Source organism: Ammospiza nelsoni, chromosome 23 (genome assembly GCF_027579445.1).
Source record: "Ammospiza nelsoni isolate bAmmNel1 chromosome 23, bAmmNel1.pri, whole genome shotgun sequence".
NCBI lineage: Eukaryota > Metazoa > Chordata > Aves > Passeriformes > Passerellidae > Ammospiza > Ammospiza nelsoni.
This window is the reverse complement of record NC_080655.1, coordinates 633,206-649,390: the sequence shown is the minus strand read 5'-3', so window position 1 is coordinate 649,390 and position 16,185 is coordinate 633,206. Positions and strand designations below refer to the sequence as shown.

Genomic DNA, 16,185 nt, shown 5'->3' with positions numbered 1-16,185 from the left:
CCCTCAGAGCTCCTGTAATTATTCCTCAGCTTCCTCCCATGTCTCTCTGAGGCCCAAGTGCTGCACCAGCCAAACTATGGAAGTGAAGGTGATTTGTCTAAAAGAAACCCTTGCGAGGCAGAAATCAAAAGCACCCTCGGTGATGGATGCAGATAGGAAAAGGCATGAATATTTCAAATGTTAACCTCTCTCCATTCTCCCTAGAATGAATCATGGTACAGATAATGTGTTCCTTTACTGCAGAACCTTTTCTATAAACCTGGAAGCAAAACATCTGTGTCAAACAAATATCTGAAATGTTCCCAAAGACTTCTGCACACACAATTAGTCATTAATGCAAAATAAAACTCTCACTCCCAACACCTTGCAGGATGCAAACAGAACAGTCATGCTGTAAAACTGGCTGTGGGATAAATCAGCTGCAGCCAGAGATGAGCAGAGCTGTGTGCAGCCTTAAACCCTGGCACAGGCTCACCCTCTCTGGGCCATCCCAGGGCTAAATGTTCATTTTCCCAGAATAAATCAGCTGCCCTTAACCAGAGATGAGCAGAGCTGTGTGCAGCCTTAAACCCTGGCACAGGCTCACCCTCTCTGGGCCATCCCAGGGCTAAAGGTTCATTTTCCCAGCCCTGGGCAGTGGGGCCAGGCTGTGCCTGGGGGTCCCAGCAGCACCAGCAGCACCAGCAGCACCAGCAGCGCCTTTCTCGCAGGCAGCAGAGCTGCTCTGGTGCTGCTCAGCCCCACTGAGGGGCGTGGGATGTGTGGAAATGCACCCGGGTCTCTCAGGAGCACTGAAAAAATGAAATTTCTTATTCTGACATCTCCCTGAGCCCTGGCTGACATCCACGTGTGCTCAGAGGCTGGGAAGCTGCTGCTGGCTCTGTGCAGGGAGGGACTGAGGGCAGCAGGTGATCCCATCCCATCTTTGTCCCTCTGCACAGGAATTCCTGCTCTCATTGCACAGACAATGAGGTAAAAGTGCCTTTCACCCACTGCCGACGGTTCTGGGGAGCCCAGGGTGGGTGCCAGCCCCAGGGGATGTGCCAGGGGAGCCCAGGATGGGTGCCAGCCCCAGGGGATGTGCCAGGGGTACCCAGGGTGGATCCCAGCCCCATGGGAATGTGCCAGGGTGGATCCCAGCCCCAGGGGATGTGCCAGGGGTACCCAGGGTGGATCCCAGCCCCACAGGGATGTGCCAGGGATACCCAGGGTGGATCCCAGCCCCAGGGGATGTTCAGGGGTCCCTCGGAGCCCCCGGCGCAGCCCCCCAGCCCTGCAGGGCCGTGCCCTGTGCCGGCACTCACCGTTGTTTTTTCCAGGCAGTGCAGCAGATGGTGGTGTTGGCTCTCGATTAAGGAGGTGCCTTTCGTCATGTGCTGCTCCTCCTCGGTGGATCCCTGAGCAGCCGCGGAAAGAGGAGGGAACAAAACCCCAACAGGTGAAAATCCAGGAGAACAGCCAGAGCCTGCGGGGGCTGGCACGGGGGTGAGGAGGATTCCGGCGCTGCCAGCTCCCAGGATTGCTCAGGGTTTCATTGATGATTTCCCTTGTCCGCAAAGGGAAAGAGGTGCACAAAGCACAGGCAGGGGGTGTGAGGTGTCTGCAGTGCCTAAATCTGAGAGGAAATATCAATGTGCATGGCTTGAGTTGCTGCTCAGGAGAGGAAACGGGGGGCAGAACATCCTGCCAGGACATTGCCTGTGGCCCTCGAGGGGATCCAGTTCAGCCCTGGTGAAAGCATTGCAGTTAAACACAGCCCAGCATTAAACACTGTGGAATACTGTGAAATACCGTGAAATATTGTAAATACTGTTCAATACTGCTCAATACTGTTCAATACTGCTCCATACTGCTCAATACTGCTCAGTACTGTTCAATAGTGATCAATAGTGATCAATACTGCTCAATACTGTTCAATACTGTTCAAAGCTGTTCAATACTGTTCAATGCTGTTCAATACTGCTCAGTACTGCTCAATTCTGTTCAATACTGCTCAGTACTGCTCAATTCTGTTCAATACTGCTAAATACTGTTCAATACTGCTCAATGCTGTTCAATACTGCTCCATACTGTTCAATACTGTTCAATACTGTTCAGTACTGTTCAACAGTGATCAATACTGCTAAATACTGTTCAATACTGCTCAATGATGTTCAATACTCTTCAGTACTGTTCAACAGTGATCAATACTGCTAAATACTGTTCAATACTGCTCCATACTGTTCAATACTGTTCAATACTGTTCAGTACTGTTCAATAGTGATCAATACTGCTAAATACTGTTCAGTACTGTTCAATACTGTTCAATACTCTTCAGTACTGTTCAACAGTGATCAATACTGCTAAATACTGTTCAATACTGCTCAATGCTGTTCAATACTGCTAAATACTGTTCAATACTGCTCAATGCTGTTCAATACTGCTCAGTACTGTTCAATACTGTTCAATACTGATCACTACTGCTCAATGCTGTTCAATACTGTTCAATACTGCTCAATTCTGTTCAATACTGCTCCATACTGTTCAATACTGTTCAATACTGATCACTACTGCTCAGTTCTGTTCAATGCTGCTCAGTGCTGTGCCCACTGCTGCCCTGCCCTGGGTGCCACTCCCAGCTGGTGCTGTGGTCCCCAGGTGCAGGAATAACCGAGTGTGCCAGAGCCAGAGCACAGCTGGAGTGGCACACTGAGGAATCTGCCTTCCTGAACACAGAATTAACAGACTCCTGTGGGAATGCAGCTTAGGCAGGTTATGGATTTTTTGTGCCTGTTGTTTTGGAAGATGAACATTCTCAGATGTATTTTTAGAAGTGGCCTAAAAAAAAAATAAATAAATGAGTTCAGTTTTTCTTATTACCAATGCTACTGATGAGGTAACAGCTCCAGCAGGCCCTGCTGGCCCCTGCTGGGATGTCTGACTGCACTGGAGCCTGCCTGGAACGTTCCCCAGGGAGCTCCTCGGGAGCCCTAAAGCTGAGATGATGCTGCACTAAAGCTCTGGGAGCAGAGGGAGGAAGAGCACATATTGCAAACACTATTCTTCATATGAGGATTTGCCTGAGAGGAAATCAAAATGGGGCCTGAAAGCCAAGAGAGCAGGCCTGAGAGAAGAGAGGGGGAGAGAGGATGAGAGGGTGAGAGAGTAAAAGGGATAAGAGAGTAGAAGGGGTAAGAGAGCGAGGTTCCCGTTCCAAAACAATAAATCATCTTCTGTGTTGAATATTCTAATTCTCACTAACCAATCTAGTACAAAACACAAATCCTGCAGCATTTCCATACAGCCTATAAGAATCATTACATTACCATCCTGTGTTACATTTTAAACCCTAAAAACTCCTCTTTGGGCCCCTTCTGCCAAGCTGTAGGGTCTGCTCTGAGCCTTGGGCCTGTCTGCAAGCAGAGGGTGTTGTTCCATCAAAAGGGGATCACCTTCAGTGGCCACACCATTGTTTTCCTGTTGTTCAGTAACTGAGGGATCTCAAAGCTTGCTTTCATTCCAATCTCACTTATAGTTTCCATATTCCCAAAATCTTTTGCCAGGCAATCATATTGATAAGGCTTTCCTGTTCCATCTCCCCCAACAGGCTCGGGGGTGGCAGTGCCAGGAGGTGGCTGAGGCTCAGGAGATAGCGCCTCTCCCTCCTCATCCTCCTCCTGAGCAGGAGCCCCAGGGTAGCCCGGGTGGGAAATGGCCCCAGATGTGCAGAGCTGCTGGCCAGGGTTGGGCCAGCTCCCTGTTTGGGGTTTTGGGAGCAGGGCTGAGGGAAGGGATCCTCAGAGTGGGCCCTGCACCCTGGGCTGAGCAGGCAAACAGAATCTGGGTCTGCAGCAGAGGAGTTTGGCTGCAGTGAAGAGAGCTGAGCTCCCTGAGCAGGGATGCCAGGTTGGCAAGGCTTTGGTGCCAGCCACCATTCGGTTTGCTCTTGGAAGGCATTCAGGGAAGCTGCAGCACGCTGTGGTGTCAGCTCTGACACCCAAAATTCTTCCTTTTTACCTCAATGTTAGTGCTCACCAGTGGGCCCTGGTGAGCTGGCCCAGGGCTGCACTGGCCCTGCCCAGCCTTATCTGGGGCTTGAGAAAGGCCCCAGAGCTGCCAGCCTGCTGTTCCTGGGCATTCACCTCCTGGCACTGCAGCTCAAAGGGAATTTCAGCTCTACAAGGAGATTAGTGCTAAGAGGATATGTAGGCTGCTTCCATGGGAAGGATCTCACCATCCCTCGAGCACTTCTGACATAAAGCCCACTAAAAAAAACCCTCTAAACGAGAAGAAAACAGTCTGAGCACTTGGTGTCTGGATGGCAAATGCCACAAATCCACACGTTTGTGGAGCACGAGCCTCTGGGAGCTGATCTCCTTCTGCTGCTGTCCTTGGATGGATCCTTTCCTTCCTTTGCCATTCCCTCTGCTGGGGGCTCCGGGCTGGGGACCCCTGGGGACCCCTGGGACCCCCAGCTCCTCAGGGAACTCATCCTGCTCCTGTCCCAGCCCTGCTGCTCCTCCCAAAGCAGGGAGAGGAAATCCAGGATTGGATCCCGAGTGAGGCTGCACAGATGCATCCTGGCTGGCTCTGGGGCTCAGGCATCCTTCATCTCTCTGTGTCTTTGCTCCCCACGTGCACGACAGGCTGATTTATTGGAAATGGAATCCATGAAATGTGCTAATACCTGCTCTGGTGTTGATCAGGCTTAATGTAATCACCTCCTCTCGTGTCTTCTGCTTCTGCTGAGCAATCTGAGCGCTTAAAAACTTTCCTGAGCAGCCAGAGGCCTCTGGAGGCCTTTAAAAATAAACCCAGCACAGGCAGCCCGAGCCAGGAGCCAGGGAACATCTCCCTGTCCGGCTGGGGATGGGCAGAGAGGGCACAGCAGCCTGCTGAGGGAGACATGGAGGGCAGGGGGGTTTATAGTGAGGGCAGGGGTGCTTATAGTGAGGGCAGGGGGGTTTATAGTGAGGGCAGGGGTGTTTCCATAGAGGGCAGGGGTGTTTCTAGTGAGGGCAGTGTGACCCAGCCCAGCCCCAGCAGCTCTGGCACAGAGCAGAGGGAGCTGAGAAAGAACCTGCTCTGCCTGCAGGGCAGCTCCTGTCCTATCTCCCATCCCATCTCCTGTCCCATCTCCCATCCCATCTCCTGTCCCATCTCCCATCCCAGCTCCTGTCCCATCTCCCATCCCATCTCCTGTCCCATCTCCCATCCCATCTCCTGTCCCAGCTCAGCCAGGAGGCTCGGGGAGCCTTTTCTGCCCTGTGGTGCAGCAGCTGGGCTCCAGATGTGCCCGCACCCCGAGTGGGACACTGAGTGTGACCCTGAGTGTGTGACCCTGCGTGCGTGACCCTGCGTGCGTGACCCTGCATGGGAGCCCGTGTGTGTCCCCACGTGTGACCTCTTTGTGTGATGCCAAGGGTGTCCCCCTGCGTGACCCCACGTGCCAAGGGGGACAAGGGGGAGCTGGGAGCCAGGGAGGGACGGGAGCAGGGTCAGGAGCCGGAGCAGCAGCAGCAGCAGGGCCCGGCTGTGGTCACTCACCGGCAGCTCGAGGGCCTCGTTGAGCAGCCCGTTGCGCTTGCTGTGCAGGTAGGCGTTGGAGCTGCCCGTCTTGGCCACGCGGATCCGCGCCAGGCGCGCCTTCTGCGGGGACACAGGGACAGGGACGTGGGGTTAGGGACTCTGGGGTCGGGGACAGTGGGCTTAGGGCTGGAGGACGCTGACGTTGGGGCTTTGCCCGTGCTCTGCACATGAGGTGCCTCCGTTTATCACATTACCCCCCGCCCCAGCCCCTCCAAACCTCTCAGTGTGTCCCAGCCCTGTCCTTGTCCCCTGCTCTGCTGGGGCTGCAGCAGCACAGGGACACAGAGCCCTGCAGCGGCACTGCTGCTCCATCGGCTGTGGCATCTGATAAAATAACTGTCCAAAAATACACACCTCCAGGGGGACAGCACAGGTGATAAAAGCGCTCCAGAAAAATGGCAACAAGAAAAACCAGACCTTACCTCTTCCTTTTAGATAATTCCATTTAGCATTTTCATTTTTTCTTTCAATGGCTGCCTGCTTCTCTGTAGAGTGATTTGCCTTTTTTCTTTTCTACTGTTAATTTATGACTCAAATGCCATTAAAAGTAAATACATTAAATAGCTGCAGCTATTAAAAAATAATTACATTGTGCTGTAGTTTAAAATGCTGTATAATCCCTTAAATAACATGGAGCTCGTGATTTTCCCCTCTAATTAGAGGTGCTAATGGGTAAACGCTGTAGGAAGAGGAAAGCAGGAGGCAAAAATCTGCAGTGGGTCCAGAGAGTGGAGCCATTTCAGAGCTCTGTCCCTGTCCAGGTGTGAGCCACTCTGGCCCTCAGTGCTGGCAATGTCTGCAGTATTTGTTTAACCTCACGCCCCTGTGGTGCCCCTGCAGACAATTCCTCAGGCAGAGACACCCGTGGGTAAAGTTGGCAGCTTTAATTGGGTGACACAGACTCTGAGCAGGCTGAGAAATAGGTCTTCTTTTGACCCCCCAAAACGGGGACACCTGAAATTGGCTTTGTTTGCTATACCTCACCTAGATTTCCTTGTCCCATTTTAGTGCTGAGCCTCCTGATCAGTGTGAGATCAGTGAGATCTCTGTGCTGGGCCAAGGAGCTGCCTGGGACAGGGGCAAGGCACAGACTGAGAACACAATGAGAAATGAACTGGATCTTCACTTTTTGTGAACCTTTCCCAAGCTATGGGCTGCTCCAGGCCCTGGAAAAGGACTGGCCCAAGGACTGGCCTTAGGCTGTGACCTGGCACAGGATCCATGGGGATTGCTGCTGTGGGAGAGAGCTGGGATAGGGGACTGAGCAATATTTCCATTTCCATGGCATTGTCCCTCTCTCCTGATCATTACGTTGCCATTGAATGGGTCCTTCTAAACACAAGCATGTGCCTTTGTGTGTCTGTTCCTTACATGTCACAGGGATCCCTCTCTCCTAATCAGGAGTGGATTTTGGGTGCAGTGCTGGTTTTTCCAGGGCTGCTCTCGTGGTCAGCACCATCAGAAGGTTCCCACTTCTCTCTGTGCCAGATAAAACATCAGCTCCTCTGCTGGAGGAATTGCCAGTGCCCACTCACCTCGCCTGTAGCAGGAAGGTTCATCCTCATCTCCAGTTCAGTCAGTTGGTAACGTGGACTCAGTCTCAGGCTGTTGTAATGAACATTATTCCCTTTGCCTCCAGGCTAGCAGGGGATCAAGTATTAATAGCTGTACTCCATGTGGAGTGGAGACGGTTCTGAGGTCTGCTCTCTTTTCCTTTTGAAACAGGGCCACTTGCTATCTAAATAATTAAGCCCCACAGCTTTTGTAGTTTGGAGCAGACGTTGTTATTTTAAAAATGTCAGTGGGGCAGGACAGAAGTTAATCCTGCTCTCCTGCACAAAGGATGGGCTGGGATTGTCTCAGCGCCCAGCTCCGGTCCCCATCGTGATTAAATTTGGTAGATATCTTGATTAACTCAGCTAGAGAAGTTAATTAAAATTGGTGCCTAAAATTGGTTTGGCCCTCCAGACATTTTCTTCCATTGCACTAGAAACAACTTTGAAACAAGAGCTCAGGTTTTTCTGTGAATGTGCAAATGTGAATTTTCTGCGAGTGTCTCTGCTGGGTGGCACAAGCTCTGCCTGGCTTTGGGTCCCTGTCCTGTGTCTCTGTGGGCTCTGACACTACAGAAGGGTTTCAGATCTTCCAAATTCTGCCAGTTTCTGCCACATGTGGGCAGGTTTTTGTCATCCCTGTCCCGCAGAGCTCCTGGCCCGGGCACTGAGCATGGGCAGGTGCAGGCCTGTGGCTCCCTGCTGCAAACATCATTTGGGGGGGATGGCTGTCTTTGCATCTTCCCCCCAAAAGTGACAGACTAAAGGTCACCAGGGCCGGGCCTGAGCTCACAGTTACTGAAATAACCCCTGCACAGGAGGCTAAAAAAGGAAAAGCAAACGGCACACTGTGTCTGCATGGAGATGGGAGAGGAGTTGCTAGGAAACCACAGGATCTCAAAATGCATATGACCTAATCTGGAAGATAATTTATATGATGAAAATAATAATACTAATGACAGCCACTTACAGGTTAGAATGATTAATTTGGTTATCTGGGAGCCCACGTGTTTCTCAGAGCAGGGTGGGAGGCAGGGCTCAGGAACTTGTGGGCTCTGCTGGTTTTCAGAGATTGGGGCTCAGGATCAGCACGAGGGCAGTGAAGCCCTGCACAGGTGGGGAGGTGCAGCATCCTGGGGCTCTGCACTGGCAGAGGATGGGGAAAAGAGCCTGAGCTCATCCTGTTGCTGTTTGCAGAAGTGCAGGGAGCAGGAGCTGCTGGCTGGGAGAAATGCTTACCAGATGGCAGGCTCAGGAAACAGCTAATTATTATTTATTAATGATTTTCATCCAGTTCTTATGGAGATAACGCTCACTCGTGATTTATGTGGCATAAAAAACTATTAAGCTACAAGCCATGACATGATTCCATATCAGCCAGACAACTTCAGCTTTCCAGATCTCCTGTCCTTGAGCAGGCAGGGAGTGCAGGACCCGGAGCAGGAACCCTGCAGCTGTTTTGGCATCATCACTCTCAGGATGGGGCTGGAAAGCACCTCTGGACTCAAATCAGAGCTCACCTGGTCTGACTGTGCAGAGCCACCTCCACCCGTGTCCAGGTGGGTTTGGGTTCCTCCAAACTCTGAACACCTGAGGGTATTTATCCATTAACAAGGGCTCCAAACCCTGCACACCTGAGAGTATTTATACATTAATGAGGTCTCCAAACCTGCACACTTGAGGGTATTTATAGATTAACAAGGTCACCTGATCTACAGCCACCTCCACCCCAAGTTCAGGTGTTTTTGGGTAGCTCCAAACCTGCACACCTGAAGGTATTTATCCATTAACAAGGGCTCCAAACCCTGCACACCTGAGGGTATTTAGCCATTAACGAGGTCTCCACCCATGTCCAGGTGGTTTTTGGGTCTCTCCAAACCTGCACACCTGAAGGTATTTATACATTAATGAGATCTCCAAACCCTGCACACCTGAAGGTATTTAGCCATTAATGAGGTCTCCACCCATGTCCAGGTGGTTTTTGGGTCTCTCCAAACCTGCACACCTGAAGGTATTTATATATTAATGAGATCTCCACCCCATGTCCAGATGTTTTGAGTCTCTCCAGACCTGCACACCTGAAGGTATTTATACATTAATGAGATCTCCAAACCCTGCACACCTGAGGGTATTTAAATATTAATGAGATCTCCACCCATGTCAGGTGTTTTTGGGTCTCTCCAAACCCTGCACACCTGAAGGTATTTATATATTAATGAGATCTCCACCCCATGTCCAGGTGTTTTGAGTCTCTCCAGACCTGCACACCTGAAGGTATTTAAATATTAATGAGATCTCCACCCATGTCAGGTGTTTTGAGTCTCTCCAAACCTGCACACCTGAGGGTATTTAGCCATTAACGAGGTCTCCACCCATGTCCAGGTGGTTTTTGGGTCTCTCCAAACCTGCACACCTGAAGGTATTTATACATTAATGAGATCTCCAAACCCTGCACACCTGAGGGTATTTAGCCATTAACGAGGTCTCCACCCATGTCCAGGTGGTTTTTGGGTCTCTCCAAACCTGCACACCTGAAGGTATTTATAAATTAATGAGGTCCCCACCCAAGTTCAGGTGTTTTGGATCTCTCCAGACCTGCACACCTGAGGGTGCTCACACATTAATCAGCCCCCTCAGAGCTGTCCCTGTGAGGCCACAGTCCCTCCTCAGCCTCTCCTCAAGTGAGAGGGGCTCTGTCCCGTCTCCCTTTACTGCTAAAACCACACCACGAGGTTTCCTGGCAGAAAGTGCAGCTACTCAAGGTAATTAACCACGTTTTTCACGCTAATTCCTCAATAATTAATAGTTTGGATGTTGTTGGTGATTGGTGCAGTAGGTGAGCAGCACTGGGTGTTTAAGGCTAAGATGAAGCTGCTCTCCAAAGTCACCATCTGGTGACTTTGCATCTGGTTTTTGTTCTCAAGGTGAAATATGAAATATTGTTTCTGGTATATGTATTATTTTCTTGCTTTTTTTCTGCACCTGTTGGTTGTTTGGGGTTTGGATTTAAATCCTGGATGGAAAGGACTTGGTTGACTCTGGAAGGTGGAAAGGTGATGAGTAGATTGCAGAGTTAAACAGAGCTCAGACTGCTACAGGATCTAAGAGGAACTTTTCCTTCTCCTTTTCACTTCTCTAAGAAACAGAGTGTGCACATTTGGATTTTAGTTCCTCTCAAACCTTTACATTAAACAGCTTTTGAGCCAAGTTCAACTATTCTGTCACTTTTGCTTTGGGGGAGATGTCATAGAGCTGCATATGGAAATTAGGTAGTGCAGAACTCATTATATTCCTATACAATTTGACAGAAGCACTTGCAGTCAGACCTTGATCTTATTTTGGGCCTCTTCATTACTTTCCAGAGATGAAAGCTCCCCCTCTCCTCCTCTGTGCCTCTCCTTTTAATGCCACCTTACCCTTGGCACCATTAAAGCAACAGAACCTCATTTCCAATGAACTTTATCGTTTAATCTTCTCCAGCGCCGAGGAACATCGTGTCCGGGCTATTTATGGAACAATGCACAGAATCTGCAGTTTAATGGGCCTGGGCCTCTCCCAGCACAGATACCCTGAGTGAGAGGAGATTTCTGAGGGTCACAATGGGCAATGGTGGCAGGGGCTCAGGCAGCCCTGGGGCGCTGCTCCCCTCCTGATGGAAACTCCTTTTTGTGCATTTTGTGCATTCTCACCTTGAGCTCAACCAGCTCTGGCTCAGATTTAGTGAGGCTCTCACTCCTATGGGATATTTGTTTTGGGAATCCTTTATTCCGTTTAGGAATTCTTGATTCTGTTTATTCTGTTCCCTGTGATTTCCAGCCTGTGTTGTGTGTGTGTTCACCCACCCAGCCAGGCTCACAACCTTGATCTGTGTCAGGGCTGATTTAGGGACTGCTTTCCCCACCCAGGACTGGTTTAGGGACTGCTTTCCCCACCCAGCCAGGCCACAGCCACACCTTGATCTGTGTCAGGGCTGATTTAGGGGCTGCTTTCCCCTGGCTGAATTCTGTTTGACACAGTTCCTGCAGCTTGGCTGCACCTCAAAGCTTCCTCTCTGCTGAGGCTCCCACAGCAGCAGCTGAGTGACAAAACCTTCTCTCCCTCCTTGAAATAGAACAAAAGAAATTCCTACACACGTTTTTTATAGTATGAGTGCTGGAACAGGTTTTTAGAGCTTGGGTCAGGATTGCTCCAAGGATGTTAAAGCGGTGCCCAATTGTACTTGGAATAACTGGAATTGTTGTGGGGTGTAAATCAGGGTGTCAGAATTTGTCTAGAAACTTATTATTTTTAAAAAAAATCTCAAGAAAAGTAATGTTTTTCTGCACGATGAATAGGGATGCTGCTGTTCTGCATCAGTCCAAACCAAGGCTCAGTGCCTCAGTGCAAGCCAGGCGTGATGAGCAGCTGTCTGCCTGTGATTTATCTGTCTGTCCTTCCCTATCTGTGTCTCCGGAGCTCCCTTTTATGACACCTTTCACACAGCTCACACCCCCAATTAATAGCTCTGAAGTGTTCAGGGCTGGAGGAATTAGCAGAGTTTGATCTGGTGTCACACGCCAGGTGCTGGCCCTGATGGATGAGCACTAATTAATTAATTAATTAATTAACTAACGGTGTGGAGCCCGTGGCAGCCCAGGGAGGGGGGAATGGCTCAGGTGGTGCTGACACCTGTGGGACAGGGCCCTGCTGGCAGCCTCTGGACACTGAGAATAAACGGGGAGCAGCCTCTGGGTACTGCAAATAAACGGGGAGCAGCCTCTGGGTACTGAGAATAAACGGGGAGCAGCCTCTGGATATTGAAAATAAACGGGGAGCAGCCTCTGGGTACTGAGAATAAACGGGGAGCAGCCTCTGGGTACTGAAAATAAATGGGGAGCAGCCTCTGGACACTGCAAATAAACGGGGAGCAGCTCCTGGATATTGAAAATAAACGGGGAGCAGTTCCTGGATATTGAAAATAAATGGGGAGCAGCCTCTGGACACTGCAAATAAACGGGGAGCAACTCCTGGATATTGAAAATAAACGGGGAGCAGCTTCTGGGTACGTGTGCAAGGATCCCAGCTGGGCACTGGGCCACTGCTGACAGCCTGGAATATTTGGATGTATGGGCTGGCTCTGGAGCTGAACCCATAAACTGGAGCTCACTGATTTATTTAATCTTTTCCTCCCAGAGCAGACAGCTCCTTGTCGCACACAATTTGGGACTCGGGGAATTTGGAATAGCTGAGCTGATGGAAAATGTTATTTTGCTTTCCTCGATGATATGAAAGGAAAGAGGCAGGATTCCTGGTTGGCTAATTTGTGTGTTTGGGTTTTTTTCCCCTGAACTCTATTAAGGGATGTGACAAGCAGAGAAAGAGGTACCTAGCCCAGCAAAAATGAAATATCTTCTAAAAAAATAATAAAAAAGCTTTTTTTCCCCTGTCAAAGACTGTTAAATATCAACAACAACAAAAACATATTCCGCACAGATTCGTTCTGGTTGGAAAAAACATGTTCCTGAAATGTCAGCCAGCTCCAGTTTTAACCTTATTGTTTCTCTCTCCCCCTAAGTTCCAGCCCCATCCCCTGCTGGCACTGAGTCATGTTCTGATGCTGAGCCCTCTTAGACAGCCCCACTCATCTTCCTGGCCACGCTCTCAGCTCAGTAACCCACCTCCAAAACTCAGGGTGTCAGCTGAGACACAGAACATTTCAGAGCTGACTCCCCTGCTCTGCAGCAAATCAATGATCACAATGGCCTGGTTATCGACAGCTGTGTGGGCAGCCTTCCTCACGGTGAGGGGATGACACAAACCCAGATTCAGCCTCTCCCAGCACCACTCCCCTCTCCGAGCCCTGCTGCAGCTCCCGAGGCTCTGGAACAGGCTGTTCCTGCATCCTCCTGAGGAACAAGCAGGCGTTTGTGTCCTGCTCGTCCTTCCTTTTGGCTGGGGCCCCTTGAAGCATCCCCATAGTTACCCCTTCCCTGGCTGCCCGTGAGCCACCATCGCCTGAGGAGATGGGAGAGCCTCCCTCCATGTCCATGGAAGAACTTCCCTCCATCCCCAGGGAAGAACTTTCCTCCATCCCCTTCCTCTCCTCTGTGGAAGAGTTTCCCTCCATCCTCTTCCTCTCTCTCCCATGGAAGAACTTCCCTCCATCCTCTTCTCCTCCCCCATGGAAGAACCTCTCTCCATTCCCTTTCCTCTCCCCCATGGAAGAGCCTCCGTCCCTCCATCCCTTTCTCTCCCCCATGCCCAGCATCCCTCCCTGCTGCTGGAGCTGCTCTGCGATGGATCCTTCCCTCCATGCCCAGACAAGGTGTCCCTCACCTGCCTCACCCTTTTATCCCCTCTGCTCTGCCCAGCCTGGCACTGTTCACCTTTCTGCTCCGTGTGGGAGCAGCTGGACAGAGCTGCTCTGTCCTGGCTGTCCCTGCCTCGCCCCAGCCTGTGCTTGGCTCTCTCCTGGAAGCTCACAGCCCCAGGGTGGAATGGGAACCTGCCTCCAGGCCTGTGCAGTGCACGGCTTGTTCTCAGGGAGCCAAGGGGCACCAGATAATAAATCAGATGAATTGAACGCCCTGCGAGGCTGCAGTCATCAAAAGCACATTTACTGCAGGCTTGAAACCAAGCCCTGTGATTTACCCAGGGCTGGGACTGCTGGCAGCCCCTGTGGCACTGAGACCATGCCAATCCCCTGGGATTATCAGCTATTCCAGCAGCAAGGCTCATTTAGCAAATCTAACTCTTAGAGATAAATGCACTTCAGGCAGGGCTGGGCTTTTCTTTCCCCCACAGCATCTGAGCATTTCCATTTCCCTGCTGCTGCGGGCTCCCCATTTGGTGAGAGGTGCCCTTTGGACTTGGCTTTGCCCAGGCTGAGATCCAGAATAACCCTGCTCAGTTCTCACCTCGGGGCTCTCCTGTGCCACGCCCAGCCCTGCCTGTCCCAGTCCCTGTGCTGGGGACACCGAGCTGTGCCTGGCACTGTGCTCACCCCTCCTGCAGACCATGATCTGTGTCGGGGGACCGCTCACCCCTCCTGCAGCTTCCAAACTGTGTCTGGGACTGTGCCCACCCCTCCTGCAGACCATGATCTGTGTCTGGGGACCGCTCACCCCTTCTCCAGGCCATGATGTGCTCTCCTCCCCGCTGCTGCCAAAGGAGCAGCATCTCCGCGCTGCCAGCACCTGCCTCTGCCTCTCCTTGCCGGGTGGGCAGGTGGCAGGTGCTGCCCCCACCCAGCTCCTTCTCCTGCAAGCTGAGCACAGAGAGGGGCTCCTCCAGCATCATCTGAATTACAAAGTCATTCTATTGTCAGGCCTTTTAAGTGTCACATTCTCCGTTAGATCCCAGGCTGTGACATTCACTGAGGAGCAGCATCGTTTCAAAGTCAGGGATGTCTATTCTTAGCACATCAGTCAAAAAAAAAAGGGGGGGGGGAAAAGTCGTTGGGGAAGGAAAAAAACACAGCAGTTTTACCAAAATGAGCCTTGTCACAAGTGATCAATCCATCTCCCAGTCACACTGACCTGCTCCTTGCAGCATGCCAGAGGACAGAATTTGATACCACAGCACAATGAATTAAGATTTGCCAGATCTCCTGGTAATTAATTGTCTCACAGCACAGGTTTGGCAAAGAATAATTTATCTTTAAAGAGATTAGATCACTGGTAGCTGGGTTTTGTGTTTTACTGGGTTTTTTCTTTTTAAGGAACATTTCTCCTCAGTTAGTTGAAGAATAGATGCTGATGAGTAACAGCCACCTCCTGGTACTTTATTCACGTTATTTAAATTCCTCTTGCTGCTAGACCAGAGCCTCCTCAGCAGTGGAGAGGCAAAGCTGGGGCTGGGCTGGGCTCTGGGTTTTGGGGTGCAGCCCTGGGAATGTCAATCCAGCCACCCTGATGCTCATACAGGATTTCTGCCTTGGTTATTGGTCACTGGAAAATCTCAGTCTGAGTTCATATAAAAAGTTAATAATGTCTAGAGCCTTGTCTTGAAATCTACCTGTACATCATGAGAGTCATGATTCTCAAACTAAGCAGAACTTTCACAGCATTTATCCTGATACATGTCCAAGATCTGCTCCTCCCTTCAAAGAGAACAAAATCCACTAAATTCCTGGTGTGCTCCCAAATTCTGCTCTAAGGAGCTGCTGCTGATGGGTTCTTCATATTCAGGGAACGAGAGAGCAAAGAGATTTTCCCAAAAAACCTTCTTGCAAAAGCCATGCAAAATTCTTTGTAACTTCAATGAGATGGGGGCAGAGTTTTAACTGTTCCTGAAGGTGGGATTCAGTGCAGTGTGGGATGATGCTGGAACAAGTGTGGTATCAAAGCAGATCCTCAGTGTCCCCCTGCACACCCTGACCAGCTCCAGAGGCACTGTCACTAACGTGCTTCTCTCCCTTTCCTCCTTTTAGTATTCATGCAGTGCTGATCATGTGAAAATTACTCACTCTTCTGACTTGAGAAAAGTTTCTTAACTGAGAAATTCCACCAATATCAAGGGAATTAGAAATTCAAATGGGGAGAAATTATACACTGTGTGTGTCAATACAGCAAAGCTTTATAAAAGCTGCAATCAATCACACTGGCATCAAAGGTGCTGGGACTTTTCCCTGTTACCAAGTGGATCCCAGGCCAAAGGAAAAGCGGAATTGGAGGGAGAAATCTTGGTTTGCTCCTGGAGAAAGGGGCTGCCCTGTGCTGAGGCTGCAGCTCATTCCTGCACCTCCCTGCTGCTCCCCTCTTGTGTTGTGATTGCCAAACGTTGTGGTTTTGTAGGTCTTGTCTCTGAGCTCTCTGCTGTCACTCCCTGGGATGCAAGGAGAAGCAGGCACGGCCCAGATGCTTGCCTGGAGCACAAATAACACTTTTCTCTACTACTGTTCTCCACCAGGTCCCCTGAGTCTCGCATTTCTGGCAGGCAGCATCCCACGGGGAGAAAAAGAACCTCAGGCCTTTGGTTTGCAGTTGTTGTAAAAACCTGATTCTGGCTGTGGTGTAATTTAGCAGATTGAAATAGAGATATAGTAAATCTGTTATGCTCTCTCAGTGACTCAGGGAGCTTCCAC

General features: G+C 50.4%; 1 protein-coding gene across 2 annotated transcripts in view; it reads right to left on the bottom strand.

Annotated features, from left to right (window-relative positions):
- The window catches only part of KCND3 (potassium voltage-gated channel subfamily D member 3), an 82,974-nt gene that overhangs the window by 4,773 nt on the left and 62,016 nt on the right, over positions 1-16,185 (bottom strand). For both annotated transcript variants that reach the window (XM_059487985.1, XM_059487986.1), the window contains exons 3-4: positions 5,527-5,628; positions 1,305-1,397 (exon numbers count right to left, since the gene is read on the bottom strand). In XM_059487985.1, the coding sequence (XP_059343968.1) occupies positions 1,305-1,397; positions 5,527-5,628 (195 nt within the window). The remainder of the gene's footprint in view (positions 1-1,304; positions 1,398-5,526; positions 5,629-16,185) is intronic.